This window comes from Ovis aries, chromosome 3, assembly GCF_016772045.2.
Source record: "Ovis aries strain OAR_USU_Benz2616 breed Rambouillet chromosome 3, ARS-UI_Ramb_v3.0, whole genome shotgun sequence".
In the NCBI taxonomy this organism is placed as follows: domain Eukaryota; kingdom Metazoa; phylum Chordata; class Mammalia; order Artiodactyla; family Bovidae; genus Ovis; species Ovis aries.
This window is the reverse complement of record NC_056056.1, coordinates 58,347,571-58,373,797: the sequence shown is the minus strand read 5'-3', so window position 1 is coordinate 58,373,797 and position 26,227 is coordinate 58,347,571. Positions and strand designations below refer to the sequence as shown.

The 26,227-nt window shown below is 41.7% G+C and overlaps 1 protein-coding gene across 7 annotated transcripts in view; it reads right to left on the bottom strand.

The window, feature by feature from the left end:
* Positions 1-26,227, bottom strand: part of KDM3A (lysine demethylase 3A) — a 56,467-nt gene that overhangs the window by 9,940 nt on the left and 20,300 nt on the right. For all 7 annotated transcript variants that reach the window (XM_060412110.1, XM_027966749.3, XM_060412113.1 and 4 more), the window contains exons 9-19: positions 22,863-23,026; positions 20,421-20,935; positions 16,554-16,758; positions 13,413-13,627; positions 9,775-9,927; positions 9,540-9,635; positions 8,813-8,940; positions 7,285-7,480; positions 5,983-6,155; positions 5,306-5,542; positions 3,092-3,263 (exon numbers count right to left, since the gene is read on the bottom strand). In XM_060412110.1, the coding sequence (XP_060268093.1) occupies positions 3,092-3,263; positions 5,306-5,542; positions 5,983-6,155; positions 7,285-7,480; positions 8,813-8,940; positions 9,540-9,635; positions 9,775-9,927; positions 13,413-13,627; positions 16,554-16,758; positions 20,421-20,935; positions 22,863-23,026 (2,254 nt within the window). The remainder of the gene's footprint in view (positions 1-3,091; positions 3,264-5,305; positions 5,543-5,982; positions 6,156-7,284; positions 7,481-8,812; positions 8,941-9,539; positions 9,636-9,774; positions 9,928-13,412; positions 13,628-16,553; positions 16,759-20,420; positions 20,936-22,862; positions 23,027-26,227) is intronic.

The window sequence follows — 26,227 nt, the reverse complement described above, 5'->3', positions numbered from 1 at the left end:
TTCCTAAGGCCCACTTGACTTTGCACTCCAGGATGTCTGGCTCTTGGTGAGTGATCGCTCCATTGTGGTTATCCGGGTCATTAAGATCTTTTTTGTAGAGTATTTCTGTGTATTCTTGCCACCTCTTCTTAATATTTTCTGCTTCTGTTCCATTCTATCCTTTATTGTGCCCATCTTTGCATGAAATGGTTCCTTGGTATCTCTAATTTTCTTAAAGAGATCTCCAGTCTGTCCCATTCTATTATTTTCCTCTATTTCTTTGCACTGATCACTTAGGAAGGCTTTCTTATCTTTCTTTCCTTGCTAGTCGTTGGAACTGTGCATTCAGATGGATATATCTTTCCTTTTCTCCTTTGCCTTTCACCTCTCTTCTGATATACAAATATTAACTTTAACATTCACATCCTGCAAATGACCAACCATTTTATTTATTCAGTGTCAAGAAATCCATTATACCCACCAAGAGATAGTAAAATAAAGATCACTGAGTAATTTGTCTTAGAGCCCTGTCTTCTCTGGATTCTCTTTGAGAGCCCTGTCTCAAACTGCTTCTTTGAGATTTTAGCTGCTCCCTTTTGTCCATGTTACATAGGTAGTGTTTTGATAGATCCAGTCTCCTCCTATACAGTATTCCAGAAGAAGCAAGCAGTTTCCCAAATAACAAACAGCATAGCACTTTAACAATCAAAGGTCACAGATGTCTAGAAACCCCAGTTTTCTAGGGCCAGCATGAAACAGAAATGACTTATTTTGCTCAGAGAGACTGAAACAACCTGATGTTCTGTCCAGAGACAGTGGGCCCACTTTCCTCACCCTGCAGCCACCCCCCCGCCCATTTTCTGGATGATATATAGAGGGTTTAGTCAGACTATTTTCCTATAATAGACAATTAACCATTGCAGGTCATGTCAAGGAACCAAGAACCTCTAATTGAAAAAGATATGCTGAAATTACGGTTTATAGCCATGACTCATTATGATTAACAGCAATGATAACTATTATTTCACACCTCTTACTGTGTTCTAGTCTCTGCTGAGTGTTTTAAATCCATTTAGTTCTTACAACTGAATCCAATATCCCAGTGACTTCTGGCAGTACATAACATTCCTACTTTTGGATGAGGAAATTGACTGAGGTCAGTTGACTGAAAGATGACTGAAGTCATCCAGCTATTAAGCAGTAAGAACTGAAACTGGAACCCAGGTTTGACTTCAAAGCCTATCTTCCTGAGGACTAATGTTTGTATACAAGTGTTTGATGGTCAACCAAGTACTGTCCCATAATCTAGCTTAAACAGGTGCACAACAGACACAGGAAAATACAGGATACAGTGTTTGCTCAGAACATCAATGACATTTCAGTGTGGGTGGTGTGCTGGGGTCTGGCCAGAAGAATGATCAATATGGAAAAGGCAGGCTGCCATGGACTTTGGGCTGCCTTAACCATCTGCAGGCATGAGGAAGTGTGTGAGCCCTAGAAAAATGAAATAAGCAAGTTCACATACACAGCAAGTACATATCAAGAGTCAGGATCTGAACCCAGGCCTAACTGGAACGCACTGTGGTATGTGTGCCTCTATATCCCCTTTTTCTGACAAAGATTCCTCCAGTCAAAGCTATGGTTTCTCAAGTAGTCATATAGGAATGTGAGAGTTGGACCACAAAGAAAGCTGAGCACCAAAGAATTGATGCTCTTGAACTGTGGTGTTGGGAGAAGACTCTTGAGAGTCCCTTGGACTGCAAGATCAAACCAGTCAATCCTGAAGGGAACCAACCTTGAATATTCACTGGAAAGACTGATACTGAAGTTCCAATACTTTGGCCACCTGTTGTGAAGAGTCAACTCACTAGAAAAGACCCTGATACAGGAAAGACTGAGGGCGGGAGGAGAAGGGGTCAACAGAGGATGAGACAGTTGGACAGCATTACTGACTCAATGGACTTGAGTTTGAGAAAACTCAGGGAAGACAGCAGAAGACAGAAGGGCCTGGCACGCTGCAGTCCATGGGGTCACAAAAGTCGGACATGACTGAGCAACTGAATGACAAGATTCCCTTTCAAAGGACCTGCTGCCCTCACAGCTTTGTGGTCAGCCTCAGCTGCAGAGAGCTGCCCTGCCAGGTCTCGCCCTTCCCATGGCCCGAGGGAGGTGAAGGGATACAGGCCCTGACTCTTCCTCACTTAAGGGGCAACGCTTGCCCCAGAGCTCCCTGTCAGGTGTGCCAAGGCTTCACTAAACTACACTGCACCTGCCTCCTCTTTCATTTCATAGACTTTGATTCCCAGGTAAGCATCTGACGTCTGAAACTCCACCTTAACCTTCATGTGTGGAAACCTCCATTACACTCCACTTAAAGTCAGCTATACCTGGTTATAAAGTTTGTTCAAAGTGTGGGCCATAACCTGTACATGTGAGTAACAGACGAAAAGGAAGCAAGAGATTACAAGGTGAAGGTATGCCTTAAAAGAATGAGAAATGAGCAAAGTTGAATTGAGAGTCTACAGAACTAACTGGCCAAGCCCTCTCAGGGGGCGGGAGCCTGACAACAGGTGCTGGGGCTCACAGAGCGCTTGTAAACACGTTACTGACTGGCCAGTCACATAAAGCACCCAGCCTCAGCACCAGATACACGGCCCCCTGACCAAGTGAGGAGGCAGTAACCAGGCTCAGCTGTGTGAAAAGGATTCATTCTCTGGCACTTTCAGCTCAGTCTGTCTTGTTAAACATACTGATAATCTTCTAGTGAAAGGGCAAAGCCACATAAAGCCACCGCCCTGGAGGCACAAGCCCCAGCTCTATGTTCCCCACCCCCGCCACTGGGCACATGTCTGTCACAGGACAGACACGGAGTGACCTGAAGAAAGGTGACTGAAATCTCTCTCTCAAAGGAACCACCAAGAGAACCTGCCTCTGTTCAAATGCACAGAATTTGTAAAAAGAAAGGGAGGAGGAGGTTAAGACAGGAATTTTAAACTCCAGACTCACAGAAAATGCGCTGCTCCCACTGAAGGACAGCCAGCTCCTGCTGCTCCTGTGTCCCCTGCAACCCCCCTTCACACCCTCAGCCCCTTAAAGGGTCTGTAATACGTACTTGGAACATCTTCAAAGCCATCCCAGAAATCTCCTACTGTGGCTCCTGTGATGATTTCATTGGTTCTGCAGTTAACAAGATCGACTTCCTGGTTTCCAAACTCCCTCCTGAAGGACTCCGGTTTCCAGAGTTCAGTGTTCAGCTTGTGGTGCACTCCTGACACCATCACTGGCTAGGAGAGGAGAATGAAGACTTCGGTTTGAACTCCCCCAACCCTGTCCCCTCTTCCGAGGCCACCCCTCCTCAAACAGCTGCTGATTTTTTCCTCTGAGGCTGGTCCTTAGGCTCAGCTCCCATAATGACATCATAGTCCTCTGTGTTCCCGCAGCATTTCGTGTCTTCGCTTACCTGCTACATCCACCCCTTGCTCTCAAATTAACTAGCAAGCTTTGAAAAGGAAGGTTCACACCTTCTGACTCAGATCCCACGACTCACAGAACAGCAATGCCACGGCTTAGGGCCAGGGACACGCAGGAGAGACAAAGGCAGCGAGAGTGCCCCGTCTGAGGCAGGTGTTGCCACTGGCCTGCAGCCTCTTGTTAATCAGCCAGGAACATGACCCTGAGATCGCCCAGTCTTTTGGTTACCGAAGATAGGCCAGAAGTCCTCATTTTCGTGTGAAATAGCCTGACTCAAATATTAGCAACAAGTTCAACTTTTAAAAACCATTATGTAATCCTCAAAAAATGAAACAAGACCTACTGTACAGCTCAAGGGAACCCTTTTCAGTGCTCTGTGGTGACCTAAATGGGAAGGAAATCTAAAAAAGTGGGGATATATTTATATGGCTATCCCGATGGCTCAGTGGCAAAGGATCTGTCTGCAATGCAGGAGATCTGGGTTTGATCCCTGGGTAGGGAAGATCCCCTGGAAAAGGAAACAGCAACCCACTCCAGTATCCTTGCCTAACAAATGCTTATGGACAGAGGAGCCTGGCGGGCTACAGTCCATGGGGTCACAAAGAGTCGAACATGACTAAGAGACTAAAACAGGAGCATTATAGCTGATTCACTCTGTGTTAGTACAGTAGAAACTAACACAACAATGGAGAGCAACTAAACTCCAATAAAAGTTACCTAAAATAAACAAAAAGTCAAGCAAGTCATTATGTAATCCAAACAAAACATGTCAGTGGACTGCATTCAGTCTGTCATTGTCATCATGACAGAATTGTGTTAGTAAACAGGACTGAAAAAAATTTTGTTGTTAAATACATACATTTTTCTATTTGGCAATTCCCAAATCCTGGCCTTGTCTAAGAGCAAACTATTCCTTTAGCGAGGATTCTGTTTGGTCCGGAAGAGAAGACAGAGATCCAGAAAACATAAACCAAAACAAGAAAGCAAAGAAGCAGGTCCACAAAGCCAAGTATCATCGCCTAAACTATCAACCAAAACTTAAGATGGAACATCACTGCCCTTTAAAGCAGGCTCCCGCCTGAGAGACTACACACCAGTTCCAGACTACATGGCTCAGGGCCACCTAAAACTGTCTTCAGCATAAGGTTATAATTCATGGAAGAGGGACGCCTGATTTTTATGCTATTTTGTCTAATCCCACAAACTTCATTAGCCTCAGTCATACATCCAATTCTCCAACTGACATTTATCGCACAAGAATCACTGAGCCCAGAGAGCACTCATCAAAATTCCAAAGATGGGGCTTTGGTGGTCCAGTGGTTAAGAATCTGCTGTGCAATGCAGAGGACATGGGTTCGATCCCTGGTCTGGGAAGATCCCACATGCTGTGGAGCCACAAAGCCTGTGTGCCACAACTACCAAGTCGGAGCACTACAATACTGAAGCCTGTACTCTGCAACAAGAGAAGCCACTGCAATGAGAAGCCTGCACACAACATCAAAGAGTAGCCTCCACCTCTGCACTGAGAGAAAACCTGTGTGCAGCAATGAAGACCCATCACAGTCAAAAGCAATAAAATAAAATAAAAAATCCAAAGATGTCTGGTTGGAAGCAATCAAAACCAAAACCTCATCAGAGAATATAGCTCAGGAATGTTTGTGGTAAGAAATAAGACTCAGAGCCACACTCTTATTGTATTCACCCTACATAATAAAGTACAGAAAAAAAGAGATAAAGTATATAGCACTTAAAATCCAGGAAGGGGGGAGGGGAGGGGCTGTGGGGTGAGGTTGTCAGAAGTCTACCAAAGGCACTGGGAAGGGGATGTGGTGGGGCTGGGCAAAAGGCCCCTTACCTGCCCTTGTTTCCAGCACTCCCTGAACACATTCCAGTTGCTCTTGTTGTTGGGATCTTGCAGGCAGAGCAGACGGTTATCACACAGCCAGTAGTGGGGAGTGTCAAAGCCCAGAATGCTGGGCTTGATGGTCAGTCCTTGGGGCCTCTTTGGTAAATCAGAGCAGGTCTTATTTTGTACCAAAGAGGCAAAGATGTCATCAAGGATTTTTGGTGTATTCTTGAGCCCATTTTCTGTCTGAATTTGAAAAAGAACCTAAGTCTTAAATACGTCATTCCCTACCATCAATAAACCCTATATTCCTCAAACAGTAGGATGAGTACATGTTACATACCCAGGGAAGAACCCAGGCCAGAACTCTAACAGAGGCAAGTCGTCTTGCTCTACCTGGTATCACAACTCTCAGATGTGGTACATGAAAAAGTGCACCCATCAGCCAAGAATTAGAATCAGCCCGTCAGTGTACCCCAAAGCCCATCAGCCACGAATCAGAAGCCGTGAAGCCCATCTGCCAATGACACAGCCTTTGCATCCATGAAGGAAGAAAGCCATGGGCTCACATCCTTCCTTCTACTTTCTATTTTAGTTTCTCTACTATCTTCTACTCTGACTCTGTTCATCTTTATTGAGGGGGGCGGGGGGCGGAGGAGAGTATAAACAATAAGACAAATACATACCTTTCCTGTAGAGGAATTCAAGAGATTTCGGAGAAAACCTGAATTGTTGTTGCTCACAGGTGTCAAAATTGTGCTGTTAAAGGTGTGGAGGACTGTGCTGGATTTGCTCAAGGGGGGGAGGGGCGGAAGGCATTTGATTTCATTCTTTAAAATTGGCATCACTGGTTGCTTTTCTAAAAAGGAAACCAAAAACATCCAGATGGAAAAGCATTCTGAAAGGCAGAGCCCTTACTAGTCTTCTATTAACAGAATTACTATGGAACCAGGAAACTTAAGAGGATAAATACTAATAATATTGCTGATTTTGATAAGGATTTCCAACTGCTATCACATATATATATGTGTGTATATATATATACATATATAGTATACATATATAAACATTCAATACCCAAAGTGATACTATGGTAAACTGTACTTTTATTTGTTCCTGGTAAAATACAACTGATTTTTGTAAATAACATTGTAATTATCAACCTTGATAGTATTTATAAATACAGATTCTCTTAGAATTTCACATGCGTAATTAGATTGTTCACAAATATCAACAGTTTTATCTCTTTCTTTCCAATCCTAACATCTTTTTGTTCACTTCACTGCAATAGCCAGGACTTCCAGTACAATGTTTAATGAAAGACTGAAGACAGGAATCCTCATTTCATGCCTGAACACAGAGGGAATAGCTTAAAAATTATTCAACTGATTAAAAAATTCAGTAATAATTTGACATGCTTGCTGTCAACTTTATTGTAGAAACTCATTACATTAAGGATATTCCCTTCTGTTCCTAAGTTTTTTTGTCTTAATTATAAGCAGGTTTTGGATTTTACTCTTTTTCTTTATCTCCTCACATGACTTTTTCCCACTTTCTTAATGTTAAAACTGCAGCTGCACTTCTCAAGCCCTGCTGGATCACCCCGTGTTAAGTCCTTTATTTATTGTGCTGAATTCTATTCACTGAGATGTTTAATATCTCTGCGTGAAAGAAACTGATCTGCAATTTTTCTTTCTTGTAAAACAGCCAGAAAGCAGAATCACCCAAATTCTAAATACCTGATTTCCAAACCCATGCTCTTTATACTATAATCAAGCATCCTGAGATAATAGCACAGATGAGAAAAATAAAGCTGAAGACAGAGTGTTCCCATTTAGACAGAATAGGAAATATATACAGGGTAGAGATAGAAAGGAAAAAATTACTATTGAAACTAACAAGTCTCAGCCCACCCTGTTCCTCAGTAACTGAGGTTGCCAAGTCCCTCTGGGAACAGACCAAAGTTCTGGAAGGCAGGAAACACTCACCCTTGTTCTCCTTGTTGACATTGCCACTGGTTAGGTCTGCCAGCCAGTTCAAAGGAGACGTGCTGGCCGGACAGGCAGGTTTCACACTGCTGGCTGGTTTGGAGGCAGCCTCCCCACCCACAGTCACTGGCTCCAACCCTGAGGGATTCTGCGGGAGCATGGTACCAAGAGTCGCTTTTTCTCCAGTTAAGGAAGTCTGTGTTGAGTATAAAGGGAGAACTTGACACAGGCTGGAAAACTGCATTTTCCTCTTATCTTCTCCCCTAACTGCTCACCAGTAGGAGAGAAATATCTGCAACAAAACCACCCAAAAGCCCCCTGAAAATCATCACAGTTGCAGTAATCTTGCAATAATAGAACAGAACTGCGTAGAAGAGATTTTAATTTTCTAACTTTTAAGTATTACTAGAGAAAGTGTAAGACGTGAAAGATGTAAGATACACCCCCCACTATTGTAGCAGCATCTCATATTCATTCATATTCCTATCACTCCATCCACCATGTTTCTTTAAAATGCCCAGTTTGTTCCCATCACCCCAGTGTCATGAGTAAGCATTCAAAATCCAGTGACTGAACAAGTAAATGAGGCAGTGAAGGAAATACAGCTGTGAATTCAGGAGGATGTGGGAAAATGCAGAAAAAGGAAATGCTCTGTTGATTTAGTGTAGAATAGGAAGCTTTAAAAAGTGATGAAGAGCCCTAACAAGAACTCAAAACATGAACCGAACATGAACAACAACAAAAACGACAAACAAACAAACTGTACAGACAGAGCCCACCACGTATCTTACTGGCATTATTATTCCTCTATTACTGATGAGGAAGCTAAAGCACACACACATCAGTTCATCTGAGCCAGAGTTCTGCAACTAGAGAGCGGCAGAAAAAGAAGTCAAATTCAGTTCTGACTCCAAAAATCAAAACTCTTCTCCCAATGCTGCCTTCCACACCACAGCTTCATAAAAATGTAAAATAATTTCTGATTACTAAAAACAAGGAGCGAGGAAGAGTAAGGGGTTAGACGTGATGACAGACGTGAAGGACATAAAGAGGCCTGTGAGCACCAAGGAAATGTACACATTTTTACATTGAGTGAGAGATACAGAAAGGATTGTTTCAGTATTATTTTCTTCAATTCTTTATATATTTATTACAGGTAAAATATATTTAGTAATTTTAAAATGTTAGGCTTATCTGAAAAATTTTAACTGTGTAAAACTATAGTAAGTTTAAAAACCTATACAAATTTGATAGCAATTTATTAAGTAGACTGTAACAGAAAAGGTTTTGCTTTTTCAAGGAATGAAAATTAAAATCCTACTAAAAAGAGACTACAAATAAAGTCTGCAAAAATAATGTAAACCTTGGGAATGGGTCTATAAAGTGCCACATGAAACAGATGAACCATTTCTTTCCACTGACAGCTCTCCCCATGTTCCTTTCTAATATACTATAGAAATCCTCAGGTTATTGAAAACAGACAGACAACAATTAACAAGGATGGTGAATCCAGCATAAACAGTAATACCTGTTTTATGTCTTCCTTTGAGGCTGGTTTTGAAAAGAGTTTGAACTGCCTGTTTGAACAGGGACAATTTGCTTTTATTCCCCATTTTGCTCTTACAGAATGAACAATGTCTCCAACATCATAGAGGGCTAAAAAAAGGGCACAGGCAAACATCTGAACAAGAATATTAGGTACTTTCAACCTCAACATTACAAAGCAGAAGCTGGTATTTCTAACAAGATAACTTGTTTCAGCATTTAAGAGTGGGCTTCCCAGGTGGCGCTAGTGCTAAAGAACCCGCATGCCAATGAAGGAGGCAGAAGAGATGCGGGTTCAATCCCTGGGTCAGGATGATCCCCTGGACAAGGGCATGGTAACTCACTCCAGTATTCTTGCCTAGAGAATCCCATGGACCGAGGAGCCTGGCAGGCTATAGACCATGGCGTTGCAAAGAGTCAGACAGGACTGAAGTGACTTAGCATGCATTTTAGGGTGCTTACACTCCTTCCTTTTCATCCTAAGTATGCTTTCCCCTAAATGCGCCATTTTCTTTCCTTTTAAAGAACTATTTACAAAGCCATAATCAAAAACTTTGGGGGCATTATTTAACACGCTTCTGGACAATTTATGGTACATACTAAAATAAAGATAGCAAGTAATTATGTTACACAAAGTAAAACCAAACTACCAGCCCCTATGAGCTAATCAAAACACAGGCAAAACAAAATCACTGCACCCCGTGAAATACCTTTTCCAGGAATGATCTGTGTAGGCATGAGGTTCTCTGGTTCATGTATCTGACTCTTTACACATCTCAGCCAATTGAAAGTCTTATAGGCAGCACCTGCAAAGAACTGATTTGTAGTCACTGCTCTTTATGGACTCCGGCCCCACAAGTTTCAGAAATCCATCCACCCGCACATCAGTGAGAGGCTTAATTTAAGAGTAGAAGGGGCTGGGAGAAAAATGCAGTCAGCTCTCACCTTGTTGGCAGTTTTTCCTCTTCATCCGATAGCAGTCCACACACACCCCGAACCCACACCTGGGACACACCCAGTGCAGGTTGAAGATAGTGGTGTCACACACATCACACATTTCCCGCACACCTTTGACGGCTCGCTTCCAAGCAACCTGTCCTACGAAAATCAATAAGCCACTTAGTCTTGGGGAGGAGAGGGCCCCCGAAATAAAACATGAAGGGAGAGGGAGTTTGTGCCATGACCCCCTCTCGCTGGAGCTCCTGGTAACTGCTTAGCCTCCAGAGCCCATCCCAAGCCCCCGGCCCAGGCATGAAGCTCTCCTGGACTCCTCCAGCATTCCCATCAGCTCGTATCTGCACTCCAGACTCGGGCCTCTCTGTACATGGCACACAGTCAAGGGCAATCTTGCCTCCCTTGAGGAGCAACAAAATTAAAAGACGCTGTTCCTTAGAAGAAAAGCTGTGACAAACCTAGATAGTGTATTAAAAAAAGAGACATCATTTTGCCAAAAAAAGGCCCATCTAGTCAAAGCTATGTTTTTTTCCAGTAGTCATGCATGGATGTGATAGTTGGACATAAAGGAGGCTGAGGGCCGAAGAACTGATACTTTTGAACTGTGGTGATGAAGACGACTCTTGCGATCCCTTGGACAGCAAGGAAATCAAACTAATCAATCCTAAAGGAAATTAACTCTGAATATTCATTGGAAGTACTGATGCTGAAGCTCTACTACTTTGACCACCTAATACAAAAAGCCGACTCATTGGAAAAGACTCTGAGGCTGGGAAAGAGTGAAGGGAAAATGAGAAGAGGATGGCAGAAGATGAGATGGTTAGATAGCATCACTGACTCAACGGACATGAATCTGAGCAAACTCCAGGAGACACTGAAGGACAGGGAAGGCTGGTGTGCTGCAGTCCAGGGGGTTACAAAGAGTCAGACATGACTCAGCAACAGAACAGCAACGAGGAGACTAAACTTCATGCAAGCAGAATTCCTGCTCAGATCTCCACCTCCACTCCACTCTCCAAGGAGTTCTGCACACTGCTGGTGCGTAGGAAGTCCTGCTGAGTAAGTCAGTGAAGAAAGCAGCGTTGGTTATGCAAGTTGGGGTTTAGACACAGGTATCAGAGAGCAGTGGTTCTTCACCTTTTGGGTCATGAGACCCTCTGAGACTATAAAGACAGCACGGACCACACTTTCTCCAAAGAAAAAACATTTCACTCAAATCCACAAACCCAACCTTCAGCACAGAGTGTCTGGTTATTCACAGATGCCCCAAAACCTCTCAGACGGCTCATTAAAAACCCTCCAGGTGCTTAGGGAACCTGGAGGGAGCAGCCCATTAGCTAGCGAAGGCACAACAGTCCAAAGTTGGTTCCCTCACAGACCAGAGACAGAAACTCAATTTTACTAGAGCCAGGAGTGACGCAGGCCCCCTAGGACCGACTCACACTAACCGAATAGTCAACAGACAGAGGCATAACCTAGACTTCTATAAAGCAGCATCTTCTGTTCCAGTGGCCAAGCTCTGAGAACTGGAGGGAGGGGCCTTCCCTGCGACGGAAGAGTGCCAAATACAGCATCAGAAAGCTTCAAGAAGTAGGAGCAAAGGGAGGACATTTTCCTGGGTCACAGAAAAGCCCAATGTCTCGATCAGAAGATCACTGTCTCTCTCTCTCTCCTGAACAAGCCAGGATCAATACTGTCACATTTGTGTTCTAAAGAGAACATACATCTTTTTCTAATCTAGTCAGAGGTGATTTTTCTCTTCAGACTGACCATAAAACACATGACTAACTTCAGTTTGCTTCAAATTAATCCAACTGCTGAATGAATTTCTGTCATTTCATTACAATGTGAAAGTTCAGTGCATAATACATAGACCTTGAAATGGCAACCCACTCCAGTACTCTTGCCTGGAAAATCCCATGGACGGAGGAGCCTGGTAGGCTACAGCCAATGGGGTCGCAAAGAGTCGGACATGACTGAGCAACTTCACTTCACTTCAGCCATTTTACAGACGAGATTTTATGAACTTCACATTGATCACTGGATTAGACTGTTTTATTAGAGAGTAGTCTTAGACCTCTTAGCCATCTATTCAATGACTGTCATTGAAAAGACAGAATAAATGTATGAAGGCTGGGACCTGCTTCCTAACCTCAGGAGGAGAGGGTACCGTCTCACCCTCCTCTTTAGGAATACCTTGTGGTAGCAGCCTTCAGGATCACTCACAGAGAGTTCCTCTCTCCAACTGACCAGCTTGTCACAGAGGAAATGAAGAGGAACAGGACAACCAAGGAGGAAAGACCAATCACATATACATCTTTAAGGACCAAGTTTCTTAATTATGCTCTTAAAAAGACAACTGTGGTTTTTTTTGGAATGAAAAAATTAAAACCCACGTTTTTCAGACAACTTAACAATAGCCCTGCTGATTCAGGAAGCTACTAACATATCTCAAAGAAGTGTTTTTACATTCCAATCACTCATATACCACCTGTAGATCAGTTACTTAAGAATTCTTTAAATCTTCTTTTACTTAAAAGTATGTAAGAAAAAACTTTCGTATCTTTACTGAAAATGAAACACCAGAGTCACTTGTCCTAAATGTAAGATCACAGGAAAAAAACTTTAATATGATTCTTGACTTATCAGGGTCTCTATTGCCCAACAGAACAGAGTGACTCTAAAGCTGCTTTTCAATTCAGTAGGACTTCAGCCACCCATGGAGTTCACAATGCCACTCCCCACCTAGTGCTGAACTTCCACTCCTGGGAATGCCCCAGTTTCCATTCCCTGAACTCTGAGATATAAGAATAATCAAACTTATCTAATATATTATTTTGGTGCTTAGACTAGCTTCAGTTAGTTCCTGGAACCAATTTTGGTTCCTACAATAAAAATTCTTAACATTGGTATGTACAGATGCTTATATTGAAACATCTATCGTTATACAAAGTCTGAAAAGGTACCTACTAGAGGAATGAAAAGGCTTCACTTTTTACTTTCAACCGTTTGTGAGAGATACAATGGTGGAAGAAAGTGTGAGACTGCCTCACCCCTTTAAGGTAAGCCCATACTGTTTGTAATGCTGTGCAAATTCCACCACCATCTCCCTTTAGCTTTCTTCACAAAAAAGGAGTTCCACTCCTTTTTTTTTTTTTGTAGTTCCACAAAGTTCTTTATTATTTAAACAATGTTGCACATACTTTTCCATGTCATTGTGTTCTATAGCATTTAATAGCTACATTGTAATGCATTTAATGTCTGCATTGTATCACATCATATGCTAAGTTGCTTCAGTCGTGTCCGACTCTGTGCAACCCCATAGACGGCAGCCCACCAGGCTCTGCCATCCCTGGGATTCTCCAAGCAAGAACACTGGAGTGGGTTGCCATTTCCTTCTCCATCCACTCCTTTAGTAAACAACCTAAACAACCTCCAAAGAGAGGTAACTGACTCTGATTAAATCAACAAGCAGGATCTGTCACAAGGAAAAAAATGCAACCTCAGTATACCAAAGTCATCTAAACTTCTAGGTGAAAATGAAACCCACACAGTTTGGACTTAGGTGTCATTTAAGAATGAAAGTCAAGTTGGACTCAAAAATCCTACCCCCTAAGAGATGCTCTTACTGTGTGGCTCAATAGTTGACATAGCTTCCTTTTCGGAAATCACCATTTGACAGAAGTGGTCTCCAATGTTGGCCAGGATATACTTTGCTGTGTCCAAATCAGTCCCCACAACATTTCTGGTCAAAGGCAACCACAAGCCAATTGCTTCACTGTCATACTTGTTTGGTGTTAAGAAGCCTTCTACTCGCAATACACCATGTTTGTTGAACTGTAACCTAGAAGAAGTGAAAGGAAAAAAGGAAAAAAAAAAGCATGTTACATATATAAAATATTGATTTACACCTTGATTAAATAAGGTGATTTATACCTTATTTAAATATGTAAATCAACCCCATTTCCTTCCAGCTTTCTATAATCTCCATGGCTAGTTACAGCCAATTTGCTATGTGGTAGCATCAGTATAAAGATTTTCCCCCAAAAGACATGAAGGACTGGAAGGGAGAGGTGTGCTTTACACTCCAACCAGTTATCTAATCCTGTCACCTCCAGGCACAGCTATTGAACCTGTCTGATGTGGAAGTTAATAGCAAGAACAATCACAAGATGTCACAGAAGTAAACTGACAACAAATAGAAGGTGATAAATAACCTGGTCAGATCTGAATATAACTACTGCTAAAAGATTAATGCTCAGCAGAGGAAGGTTAACCCTAGATATCACTGAAGCCATAACCACATGAATTCATGAGGTATTCAGAATCCTTAGGAATTCCAGCTATAGATTACCATGCAAGTTTCTGGAATAAGAGGCAGTGCTAAGATGGGCCTTGGTACTTAGGAAGGTGGAGCCAAAAGCTGAGTATTTTCTCAACATTCTCTTTCTAATACATCTTTGACATCTATCATGTTTTTTCTAGGTTGTGTAGTAGTCTGGGATTTATTTAAACACAACAATATATGTCAATCTAGCTGGAGACATAAACGCAGGATATGACAGGTTATCATAGCAATCATGGAGTCTTATAGCAGTCAGAGGAAGACGTGCTGACTGTAAGTCTGGTGGGGCTAATATTAAGAAGACATCATTTTAAGAGACACTAATTAAGCTTGGCCTTGCAAGAACAGGTAGATATTATGTGACAGACGGCATGTCAAGGAAACGCTATTTCACATAAAGGCAAGAAAAATACAGGGACCACAATTTCTTTGCTAGTCATTGGGCAGTTGCCAAAATTTTTTGAGCCCATGAGATGCATGAAATTGTGCCTTAGGAAAGTCATTTGTCCAGAACTGGAAGCACATGGGGAATTGCATTAACAGATGCAAACGTATTTCTAGGAGCCCACAGTTTTTAACTGACATTCCAAATGAAGGCTAGTCATAATTCTAAAAAATAAATTTGGAAGACATTTCAAATGGGGAGGAGACAGTAAACAGGATATGGCAACTGAACTTCACCAAGACCCTCCCCTCCCCTATTTCATCTGCAGAACACAATGGGAAACAAACCTGATGGTACTTATGACAGTATCAACCATCACCGTAAACATCAGAGGGAAAAAGGCTCTATTTTTAAAATTATAACATTCTTTTTACCAAAGAAGTGAGTTTGTTCCACACTGGCTTCTCTTAACACTTATCAGAGTTCTAATGCTACACACACTTTACTGTCATGCTTTTGCAATTTACTCAGGAATGAACAGGACAAACAACCTACCATCTAAAATAACTCGTTCATTAAATAACCTTGAACCTAAAAGTTACTACCACAGACAAAATGATCTAAAATGCTTGTGCATTTAATTCATCAGCAATCTTGAATCTTGATAAAACTAAATGGGGAGAGATAGGAAGAAATTAAAGGCAATACTTTTGTTTATGATTAGAGTTAGGTGAGCCTGAAATTCTAGCTAGATTTCTGAGAAAATATATCATATCTAAAAGCTCATCTATACCCAGAACAACACAGCTCATTTATATATCAAAAAGACCAGAAGGCTACCTTTCTCTTCACTCAGGATGGAAGAATTTGAAGAAAATTAAATTTGACTTTTAAATTAAAAAAGCAATGCAAAAATGAAAGCTTTTGCCTATAAAAGTAGAAACAATTTTTTTTAAAGATACACCTCCTTCCTGCTGGCATAGAGACAGGAATACTCAAAAGCTGCCAGGGGGCATGGATGCAGGCGCAATATTCCTCCAGGGCAATGTGGCAGAATTCATGTATCAAAGCCTTAAAATACACACCTTCTGACCCAGTAAGGACACTTCCAGTCTCATCCAAAGTAAATAATCAGAGACATGGACAACAGATGATCATCTCTGTATTTAGTGGCAAAAAATACACAATAATCTGAATACCAACAAGGGAATAGGTTAAGTCCATTTTCAAACATCAATATTATGGGTTCTTTCATAGTTATTCAAAAATATTTCCTGAAAAAAATTAGTGTGACCGGATTTCCCTGATGGCACAGCAGATAAGCACCTGCCTGCCAATGACAGGGATGCAGGTGTGATCTCTCATCTGGGAAGATTCCAGGCGCCTGGGAACAACTGAAGCCCATGAGTCACAACTGCTGAGCCCACATGCTGCAACTACTGAGTCTCAAGCCTCAGAGCCTGTGCTCTGCAACAAGAGAGGCCACCACAGTGAGAAGCCGTGCACCACAACAAAGAGTAGCTTCCGCTCGCTGTGACTAGAGAAAGCCGCGTGCAGCAATGAAGACCTAGTAGAATCAAAAATAAAAATAAATAATTTTTTAAAAAAGTCAACATGATCAAGTGGTTCCTATTACGTACTGGGAAAGTACATATTGGAGAAAGTTAAGATTCAAAGTATTTATATAATACAACAACTAGGTATGCTTGAATATATTCTATAACCACATAAACACTAAGATGTGCTGAAAAGTTAACAGTAGTCATTTGTGTGGTGGTTTTTTAGAACCTTCAGAATTTTTCTGTATTTGTTATTTCTAAAATCAGAAGTTTGTATTTTCAAGCTTCTTGCTTAAAAAAAAAAAACTGAAAAGGAGTATGAGTAGGAAATACCATGTAATAAGATCTAGACTCCTAAACCCACAGATCAGAAGTATCATCTCTAACTTTTCCCAGTTTTAGACTTACTGTTGACAGAAGAGGAGGGAGAAAAATACATTAAAGGGCTCAGAGTACCTCTGTTTTTCCCCACAGGCCTCACCTCCTGAAGTGAAAGAAGCGGCAGAACACAGGCGAGTCTTTCTGCTGCTCCTTGTCCTTGCGCAGGCTGTCCAGGCGGCACTCACGGCACTTGGGCAGCTGTGCCACGATGTTCACGCACGAGTCGTCCTGGACAAAGGCCTCGCCACTCTGCTGCAGTTTCTTGAGTTTGGCTGGGTCTGTCAAGACTGACTTCCGAGATGGGGCTAAAAAAAATGAAGGAAATGGCATGTCAGATTTTTTCAAAAATCACATCAATCTTTGACTGAATACTCGAAAGGTCAGATTTCCCAAAGGGAGAACTCTTCTCAATTACTGGTTCAACTGTAATTTCTGGAAATGGCTGAAGACAACTATCAGAACAATTGGAAGTTTTATTCTCTTTAAAATGCTTCTCATTTGGTGAATCCATTTGGCAACGTAAAACCCCAGACTCACAATTCCAAGGTAATGCACACTTGTATTCACAACCCTCGATAAGATAAACATTTTGGGGCTTTCTCTGGTAGTTCAGTGGTTAGGAATCCACCTTCCAATGCAAGGGATGCAGGTTTGCTCCCTGCTTGGGGAACTAAAATCCCACATGGGGAACTAAAATCCCACATGCCCCAGGGCAACTATGCGGTACGCTGCAAACTACAGAGTCCACACGCTCTGGAGCCCATGTGTGACAACTAAGACCCGAGGAAGCCAAAAATAAGTAAAAATACGTAAATAATTTAGAAAAATAAATAAGAAACAAAACAGATAAACACTGCAGGCAGACTTCTCCAAAGCAGACACTTAACTCAAACTCACTGCAAACTTAACAATACACAGGGATAGGTTTATCTCAATAGAGGACCATGTGGAAATCAATTCTGTCAGTTTTTACACTCAAAAAAGACTGGCTTAAGATGTGCTTTCTAAAGCATTCTGCCAAGCTAACCATTCCAAACATAACAAAACCCAAATAACATAGGCCCCTCCGTTATTTTCTAAGTGCTTCCAAGAGCACTGACCCCTGGCCCTCCAACAATCTTAAATTTCCTTCACACATACTTTTCATTCAAGATTAAGAGCCTTGGCTAAAGACAGAATTTGGATTCTAAGTAAATGCATGTTTAAGTTTTAACTTAGTAGCTGGAGAACTTGAATGGAAATGGTAACATAGTTTCTAAAGGGAGAAAAAAGTAGAGACCTAATTTTAAAGAGCAACCACTCTGTTGGTGGAAATAACACAGAAGAGAATCCATTTCTAAGTCAAGAGCCTTGGGGCAAGCAGTGAGCCCTCTGTTATCTGTGGGTTCAGCCAACAATGGATTGAAAATATTACACAGGGACTTCCCTGGTGGTCCAGTGGTTAAAACTCCGCATTTTCAATGCAGGGAGCATGGGTCCGATCTACAACAAAAATTTTTTTTTAAAAATGAAAAGAAAACACTACACAATCTGTGGCTGGTTGCATCTACAAATGCAGAACCCCAGTGTCAGATGGGGAAGGCTGACAGTAGGGGACTTGTGTATTTGCAGATTTTTGGTATCTGCAGGAGTCCTGGAACCTATCCCTCTTGGATACTGAAGGACAACTGTATTTCATATAAAACCGACAGAAAAGACCTTACCGTGGGGTCCAAGGGAGCTGAGAAAAGAAAGTAGATTCTTAAGCAAACAAAAAACAAAAACACAACTTTGGGGGAACCAGTCGAGAGATGGGTGGGAGACGCTGGTAAGCAGTCTTAAAGGAAACTAGACCTCAAACCAAAGAAGGCTTTAAATAAAATAAGCATCTTTAATAAATCATCTTTGATGTGTCCTGACGTCTCTCTTTTAAAGCAGGACTAGAGCACACCTTAAAATGCTAAATGGATGCCGTCAGGCCTCAACTCCTTAAACATTCTTCTTCAGTGAAAGAGAAGGTAAATTAAGAAAGGAGAGAAAACAAACTTCCATCCTGATACTGAAAACACATCACCCTTTGAATGGGACCAGGTTTTCCCAAGCTGAGTCCAGAGATTATCTTAACAACTGTTTTGCCTGGGCTTAAAAGAGGAAATATCTAGAAATAAGCAAGTTGAATTATCTAAAGCTAGCTCTGTATTAAGTAGTGCAACGGTTGATCCCTCATCAATGATACTCTTAACTCAGAACCAAACCAAGGGAAAGAAAGCAATACTGACTTCTGAGAACCCATGCATCTACCAAGTAGAAAAGAGGGTGGCTGTTCAACTCCAGCTTGTTTTTGTTTCCTAATTGCTAAGTAAGGTCACAGTGGAGCAGCAGTGTCCAGTGGAGTCTTTCCAAATCCACAAGCAATACTGGTGGAAATAGTAGAGATCTCAGTAGGCTTCTAATCACACTGCCTTACTCCTCAGCCAGAAGTCCCAGTAGACAGCACAAAACAGGATGTGACAAGGCCTCTCATTTCCCTCAAAATCATTTTAGTTGGAACAGAGTTGCACAGCATACTAAGCAAGACAAAGGTGGACTCTGAAACTCACTTCTGTATGTATAATGTGTTTACTGGTCTAGAACTTTTACTGCTTCTTCACATAATATTAAAATCATTTGCCTTAAAAACTAGCTGAATGTGAACGTTGGTGACTCAAAGAGAATAAAGAAATAGAACAGGGACGTGGTCATGAATATTCACTTTCTTGGGGAGTTACATAACTTCGAGTTACAGTATAATCTTATGCAATTAATTTTATGCAAATTACCAGCTATATCAACTTAAACCTCAAGAATGAAGAAGCTGGGTTAGAAGAATTACTCAGCAAAGAACGTTCTTTTCCAACTCCTCCAACTCTACTTCAGGAAGACCCCCCGTCAAATTCAGCCATCCTGCCCTCTAGTTTCAGAGCCCTGCAGGAAGAGCTAGAGTGTTGATTATCCATTTGTTACTTATCCAAATGAACAGCGTTTTTATTAAGTGTTTTTCAAGTTTTTTTATACTCAGTTGACATCTATCAAATCTATTTTTAAACTGAATCTTTTGACATACTGTAGCCATTTAGCTCTGTTAATTCTAATAAGAGAGCTTCTAATAACTCCCATCACTGAAATGCATCCTCAGACTTATAAGTATCGTGAAATACAATGCACCATTTTCTCTATAAGACAAGCACGGAGTTCTAAATTGTGCATGCAAAGGGACTTCCCTGGCAGTCCAGTGGTTGGGACTCTGTTTCCACTGCAAGGGGCACGGGTTCAATCCCTTGTTGGGGAACTAAGATCCCACATGCTGTGTGGTGTGGCCAAAAAATTTAAAAACAAACAAAAATAAATCACGGGTGCAGCAGGACCTTCCCTTAAGCAAAGAGGGGAGTTCTAAGTTAGCACTGGCCGCTAAATTCTTTAACTAAAAATCTCTTTGCTAGAGGCAGTGATGCAATTCCCTTTTTTAAAAAACTTCAAATCTGAACTATACCTGTGTGAGCATAAAACTTTAATCACTTCCTTCTCTCCAACACAGATGTTACAGAAAAATCAGTTATAGGATGACGATAAAGCAATCATATCACTTTAGATTTTTTTTCAAAATTTTCTTACAACCAAAACCTGGGACCCACCTAAGTCATACGGTAAATGCATATAAGGGTATCCTCGAAGCCTTTAAAATGCTGATAGACATCTACAACTAATACACTGGGTAAAACTGTTGGTACGAACCCATGTGTCTCACAGCTCATCTGCGTTTCCATATACATAGAACCAATTCCACCAAAATATGAACAGTAATCATTTCTCAGATTTAGGGGGTTTACTTTCTTCTTTGAACTTTTCCTACTGTCATTTTCCTGTTATTTTCTCATAAGATAAGAAGATAATGTATGTACTGAAAACCATCTCTTACCTTATACCAATAAACATATGCAGAAACACTCACCATTCTGGAATTTATTGTTGCTTCTTGTACAGCAGCTTTCAGGATCTACTTTTGCTGAAGACGCCTTTATATTCTGTGACTGACAGCCTAAAGTTGAAGGTTCTCCCCTTTTTTCTACGCAACTATTAGGACTGTTACTACTGACAGCTGCTTTCTCTTCTGGCTTCTTTGAAAGGACATCAGACGTGGAAGGTGCATGTTCGAAATGCTTCTGCAGTTCAGGAGCCTTGGTGATTTCCAATTCTGCCACAGAAGCTGCCTTTATTGGTGTGCACTCCTTAGGAGGGTCAGTCGATGATGGAGGAAGAGATTCCACACTGCTTTCCTCATCAGTGCTCTTCAGCTGGGAACAGCTTCCCTTTGGCTCACTCAGGGTTTGTAAGTCTCCAGTTCCAATCTGAGAGGACTTTGAAGAGAGCAACTCTACTTTGCAGGCAACATCTGGTTTTGTTCTCAGTATTTCAGGCTTTGTATTTAGACAGGAAGAAAGTTCTGGTAAAATCTGTTTATGACATCTGAAAAAGATTAATATGGAAAACTAGCATCTAGGCCTCTTTCCTCTCTTCCCTACCTTCCAAAAATAATTGCTTGCTTCCCTAAAGTAGGCAGTATGAAAGAGAAAAGAAAACTGCTTATATCAGAGAATTCAGGATAGATTTCTGTGGGCTGGAGTTAAAAGTAATCAGTCAATGGCTATGCAAAAATATCTTAAGACACTAAGAAAAACACAACCCTGAATTCTATCTGTGTGTTCTCATAGTTAACTACTTCATGTTAGTTCTATTTCTCATAGCAAAATGAACTTTAGCTTTCCCTCAAAACAGAATATCACATGAAACCAAAATCACCAGGAGCATAAAACTCCGTCTATGAACATGTTACCAGCCTAGCACTGGACAATCTCATGCTTGTTTGGTCAGTGATCAGGACCCAAAGCAAAGAGAAGAGCCAGCTGATGATGTGCTTGTTCACAGAACAATCTGGCACCCTCTCCACCCCTAATAGGGGTTTATCCTTAAAGAATTTTTGTTTCTCTGAAATTTGTCCTAAAGTTCTTTCCTCAGCAGAATGCAAAGTCCTTTTTCCCTCTTATACTAGTTTTCCTGCCTCTACCAAAGGATCTCATCCTGGAGAAGTTCTCACTGACGCATTCATGTTATTGAGTTGCTCAGTCGTGTCTGATTCTTTGTGACCCTATGGACTGTAGCCCACCAGGCTCCTCTGTCCATGGGATTCTCCAGGCAGGAATACTGGAGTGGGTTGCCATTCCCTTCTCCAGGGATTCTTCCCAACGCAGAGATCGAACCCAAGTCTCCTGTATTGGCAGGCAGATTCTTTACCACTGAGCCACGTGGGAAGCACTCATACTAGACATCTTTGCTTGGGTACCACCACACTTCTTACTGTTCCCTCTTTCTACTCTGAATAAACAACCTCCTCCCACCCTGCCCTCTTTCTGACTGTTCCGTGGTTATCCTCTAAGCTCCCTCCCTGGCAGCCTGCTGTCCTCCCTGTGAACTGGTGTGCTCATGCACTCTCCCATTTACTACAGTGGTCTTCCAAGCCCACCTTTCTACCCATTTTGGAGCCCTATCTTAGGTCTTTACTACTGTTTACACAGGCCACCATCCCTCCTAAAAAAGATGCTTCTCTTACAACTCATCTCTCCATTAACCTGTGGCCACTTTAAATTTCTGATTAGATTTCACATTTCTTATTCCACTATCTTCTGTAAGTGAGTAACTGTAAATCATAACTGCTGCTCCCTTAATTTTGTCTTACTATTTTCTCTACTGCTACATCTCTCAGCTATAGCTGAGGTCCAGGCTGATGAAGCTCATTCACTGGAACCCTGTCTCCCTCTACCCCACACTCCCATGGATCTCAGTCTTCTACACACAGCCAATTGGCTCCCCTTTCCTTGGAAGTGGACATCTATTCTCCAGCTGTCTGTAGAATTTCAGTAGACCATTCTTTCTATACAAAGTCAAGAAAGCTCCTCTTTCCTCACACCCCTTTCTTTTCTGTGACCTGCTGTATGTAGGTCTGTATGCCAACTACACGTATCACCTCTGAAGGCATATGACTAACTGGAAACTAACCTCCCCTGACAACCTGAGATACACTGAATGGCAGGTTGTTATATCAAATTTTCACTTCACTAACACTCTCTCTCTAAACACTGAATGTAGGGTCAATCTTGCCACTCGAGCAATGTCAGCTCAGACAGACAGAACCATGGCTAAAATAACCCTTCTCTAGTATGATTAAACATCAGTATGGGCTTCCCTGGTGGTACTAGTGGTAACAGAATCCGCCCGCCAATGCAGGAGATGTAAGAGATGCAGGTTCAATCCCTGGGTTGAGAAGATTCCCTGGAGGAGGAAATGGCAACCTGTTCCAGTGGGCTGCAAGATTAAACATCTTTAACTTCTGACTCACCCTTGAGGGATTTTTGCTCCGAGGTTCGGTGGAGAGTTGGCAGCTTGGGGAGTGCTCTGCTGTCTCGGGTCCTTACTTGGCGGAGTAGCTGCAGTACAGCCAAGCAGTATCTCCTTAAAAACTGTTGTGGGAACAGACTGTACAGGACACACACTGGGAGAGGCCTAAAAGATATCAAAGCAAGTAGATGTTAACAAGGAAGCCCCTAGTGGCAGAATTACAAAATGCTTGCAAGATTCAAATTTATCTGTTTGGCTTAGTAGTCAACAAGCACAATACCACCACCAAATAAAAAGAACAGAACAGGAGAACAATGAATAAATCACAAATTAAGGACTTATACCTGAGGGCTATCAAATAAGTCACTCCAGCTTTTCACAAAACTTGAGTCTTCCTAGAAAAGACCACAAGTGGATCTTTTACAGACCTTTGAATACCAGGAAAACACAGCCATGTGGCAACTACTTGACTAGTGCAATGCACAGAAGTGAGCTTTTTATCGACTGTCTTCAAATGGTGGCAGCTTCACATGCATTCAGTTCAGCGTTACTGAGTGCCCACCACGCACTTACTGCGAGGACTGGCAGGAGACCAGACCACATAGGGCTCTTGCAGGCAGTGGAGCCTACTTGGTACCAACATAAGCCTTTACAATGCAATAAAGGTTGAGGACATGGTTCTTGCTTGTAAGTGGCTCATCAAGTCACAAAGGTCATCCAAGCTGCAAAAAATATCAAGTCATGACAGGCCTGTGGGACAAAGTTAAGACACTTGTCCCCTTCCCTTTTTGCGTACTTTTACCTTTACAAAAATATGAGTGACAGACCAACCTCTTCCCAGTTTACCAAAAAAATAAAACTTCCCATCATGGAAAGAGAAGGAAAAGATTAAACTCAATTTCAGACAACTGAACACTCTATGGCTAAACCAGGTGAAATCTACAGACCATTTTCACCAGCCTCTTCGCATGTGTGTAAATTTAAAGTCACTTGTCCTTTTCATTCATTATCTCTTTCAATGACCTTTACATTCACCTTACCACCAGATCTAAACTTGTAGAATCTTTTAAGTGTCATCTTCTAGTTACTAACTCCTAAAATATGATGTAGAACTTCTCTTAGTAAGAGTTTTTAAAACCAGTTTTTAAAACTTCACCATTCAGCATGTAAACCAGGTAGCCTACGTGAGAATCTTCTTTGCAGACATTTACTTTGATGGCCTTGAAAATATGGTCTAGTATATGTTAAATAAAAACATCCGAAAAATAAGAATTTACTTAATAAAAATTAAAGCTCTGGCACAGCTTTCCGCTATTTCAAGGTACTAAGTTATCTGATCATGTATTACACCATGTGAGCCCAGTTTTGGTTAAATATTAGCTTAGTGTTTCCCAGAAGGATCTTTGGGGGGAGGCTTTGGCTAGTCTAAGGACATCCCTGGGATAGCCAAACTTTCCCTCTTTGGGCCTCAGTTTCCTCATTTTTAAAATGAATTAAGGAAACAAGATATTTTTATTTTGTTACGCTATCCACTGAACTGCTCGAGCCAGAAAACCCTCCATCTCATTTCCCGTATCAATCAACCAGAAAACGCTGCCTCTATTTCCAAAATGTTTATGGAATCTATCAACTTCTTTCCAGGCCACCCCTACCACCATCTTTCCCCTGGACTATCACATGTATACTAACTGGCCTGACCTCCTCCCATTTTTGCCTGAACCTTTTGCCTCTTCTCTGAAGTTAAAATTCTACCACAGAGCAATCTTTATAAAACATAAATCAGTCACTCCACTGCCGACTAGAATTCTACACAGTCTGGTCTCTGCCAACCCCCTCGCCTCATATCACTCCATTTGTTAAAGGTGCTCCAACTAAACTGGTTTTTTTTCCTGGTCTCCAAATGTTCAAAGCTCATTCTTGCCTGCACCTTTGTACTTGCTATTCTCCTCTGGGTCTGGACATTTTCATGTGGCTGGTCCCCTCCTTTAGCCTCAAATCTGCTCAACTGTCACCTCAGAATCTCTGATCACTCTTGCCAAAGCAGTGTCCCAAAGCATAACTGCCTTACACTTTATATTACCATGTTTCTATCTTCCATTGTACTAACACACTGTGCAAACACCTTAAGTTACTTTTTTTTTTCTTTTACTGTCAGTCTCTTCACAATGAAACATAAGCTTCTATGGATAGAGACCCTGCTCTTACATCATTGTTACATCTTTTAAAGCCAGGCACAGGAACAGATGCTCAATAAATAAGACTGGTGGAGTGCATAAATGGATAAATGCTCTTAAAGGCACTTATTTGAAAATAGTTAATAGCTACAACTGTATTCTGAATTAACTCAAGAGCCAAGCAGTAATGCTCACAAATGTCAGCACATATTAAATGCTCAGTTAAGTATTAACTGGAAATAGGGTTGGAGAACCAGATGGAAGGAAGGAGGACTCTCTTGTTTTAACAATGGTGCCTCACCATACGAGGCAAAAGTTCTGGAGAGGAATGGCAACAACAGCACAGTGGCCAAGAGTGCTGGGTTCTGGTGTTAGACCCTGGCTGGAATCCAGTCTCTGACACTTGCTAGCACATTATTTAAGCTCTCTGAGCTTCGGTTTCCTCAGTCGTAATGAGGAGTAATAAAGGAGAACAATGAGAAAAAAGGCGAGTAATGAAGCATACTGTAAACGGCAGTGCTTTACCACAGTGCCTGGCACACGGATTAGCTATCTCAAAGCAGAAGCACATGCAAAACTCCTCAGTTCAGCCACCACCTGTTAGAATGATCATGACCTGGATCATTTCCTTTAAGAGACTGAAATAAGTAGATCACTCTGTAACTTTCCTAAGGTTTAGCTTAGCAGGCACAGCACTCTGATTCCAAACCCGTCTCCATGTGCACACCGCTGCACTGGCCTCTGACTTGACAAGGGTCAAAGTTTCTTCTTACCTGAAGAGTTTTCCCTGAAGGTCTTCTATACCAGTCATGGCAATAGTTCCTCCCTGCCAGCAGACGGAGATAATATAATTGAGTGTATAATGATATTCCAAAAAGGATACTGCTGGCTCATACTATTCAGCAGACTGTCTCAATTAACCAGGCAACATCCTAACTCTGAGGAATAGTCTGCTAGGCAGAGAAGACCTTCAAGGAGCCAGATGCTACTGGCAAACAGGTTCACCTTATCCAGAAGTATTCATCAAGGCAATAAAGAGTCTCGTCTACCTAATCCTAAACTCCTGTCACTCAAAGACTACCAACTCTGCACACATCCAACATATCTGCAAAGTGGAAACACAGGGAGATATGCACCAAGTGTGTTACTGTACTCACCTTTCACTCACACATTTAAATGAACTCTTTCTCTC